This window comes from Histoplasma capsulatum, genomic scaffold (genome assembly GCF_000149585.1).
Source record: "Histoplasma capsulatum NAm1 scaffold_6 genomic scaffold, whole genome shotgun sequence".
Classification (NCBI taxonomy): Eukaryota; Fungi; Ascomycota; class Eurotiomycetes; order Onygenales; family Ajellomycetaceae; genus Histoplasma; species Histoplasma mississippiense.
The window spans coordinates 1,122,288-1,124,088 of NW_001813977.1; the positions used below are offsets into that span (position 1 = coordinate 1,122,288).

Genomic DNA, 1,801 nt, shown 5'->3' on the forward strand with positions numbered 1-1,801 from the left:
AGGGAGGGGCTAAGTAGTCAGGGGAGTGAGTGCATGTGGGATTCAGGTGGATTCTGGGGGTCCAAGGCAGCTCAGGGCCTTATGGTACATAGTGTGTCAGCTCGCGTGCTAATGTGAACTGGCCTAGAATCCCGCTCTCCATCCACCAGTTTGACAGGAGATGCAGGCCTTCCTTGGTGTCTAGCAGCATCCTCTTGTCTAGCCTGCCATTTCTTATAAGGCCCTGACGCTGCTGCTCCCAGCGTTCGCAGTGTATCAGAACATGTTCGACTGTTTCCCATTCATACCCACAGGGGCACCGTGGGGTGGGGAATTCAGGTACCTTACACCGGTTTAGGAAAGCTGCCAGTCCGGTTTTCCCTGACCTCAATTGGATGATGATAGTGCTGCGAGCCTTGCGCAGGCCGGTGTGCCACTTCAGAATTTTCTTGTCTGGGGGCCGGCCATGCCGCTCCCCCAGGGGGGCTCACGTCTTTTCCACCTCTGCACCCACCTCCAGAGCTGCTCGCGCTTCAGCCAGTGATTATATGAGGCTTGGTCCAGGTTGGCTCGTTGTTCCGGTGTCATCTCTGCTGTGACTCTCTCCTTAGCACCCTGAATCCATTGCTGTTCCCAGTCCACTGGCAGGGCTGCCGGGTGAACCACAGCTCCCATGTGTCTCTGTGCCCCCCTTGTCACCCCCCGGTGCCGAAGCCTGGTCCTTATGGCCGCACACGCATTCTCAATTTGTTGCGCCATTCCTGAGGCCTTCATCCTGTTGACCGCCTTTGCCACTAGCCCATCCAGGTGGATGTCTAAGGGTACTGTGTGGGTTTCCGCTTCCAGTGTGCTTGTTGGGGTTCTTTTGTATGCCCCTGCCACTATTCTGAGGCAGGAGTTCTGCACTGTGGTCAGCTTGAGGGCCAGTCCTGACTTAGCTGGACCCGTGCCCCCCTGCCCCTGTGGCTGGTGCCATGCTATTGCTCCATAGGTCAGGGCCGGCCTGATGACCATGTTATACACCATTCTCGCTTGTCGTAGTGGGAGCCCCCATGTGGATTGGGTGGTTTGGGACAGTGCTCTGACTTGAGTCTTCATCTTGCCTGCCACCGCGTCCAGGTGGCCCTTCCATCTCAGCCTAGAGTCTAACCATACACCCAATACCCTCATCACCTGTTTCGGTTGTATAGTTTGTCCTGGCAGTCTCAGCTCAGCCTGTAGGTTGAATTGGTTGCGCGCCCGTGTGAAGTGCATTAGCTCATACTTCTGGGGGGCAAAGACCGCCCCGTGCCGTGCTGCCCACTCCTCGCATGCCCGATGCATGCGCAGGAGCTCCCTGCAGTTGTCCTCAGTGGACTGGCCATAGGCCATCACGTTGACATCGTCTACAAAGGCTATGCACACCACCGGGCGCCCCGGTCTTGAGCAGATGCGCACCAGTTCCTCATTGTAGAATAGGAATAGTATAGGTGATAGGGGTGACCCCTGCGGGATGCCTGCTGGGATGTCAAAGGTGTCTGATTCCTGGCCCTCAAAGGCAATTGTGGATTTCCTGTTGGTCATGAAGGACGCAACCCATCCCACCAGGTCCCTGGGGATGCCCAGTCGCCGGAGGATGTGAACCATTCGCTCCCGCAGCACCTTGTCATAGGCCCCTGTCATGTCTAGGGAGAGTACCGATGCCACCTGTCCTGGGTGCTGCCACACTGTCCTTATCTGGGCTAGAAGTTGTGCTATGGCTGTTTCAGTGGGACCTGCCCCTTCTTGCCCCCATTTGCTGTGAGGGTAGCAGGTTGTGGTCCTCCCTGATCTTTTCGCAGGC

General features: G+C 57.0%; 1 protein-coding gene across 1 annotated transcript; it reads right to left on the minus strand.

The window, feature by feature from the left end:
- Positions 1 to 79: 79 nt before the first annotated feature.
- Positions 80 to 1,641, minus strand: HCAG_06666 (predicted protein; the record flags this gene model as incomplete). Its single annotated transcript, XM_001539011.1, has 2 exons — positions 80 to 386; positions 494 to 1,641. 2 exons carry the CDS (start codon positions 1,639 to 1,641, stop codon positions 80 to 82), a joined length of 1,455 nt encoding a protein of 484 aa, XP_001539061.1.
- Positions 1,642 to 1,801: the final 160 nt, after the last annotated feature.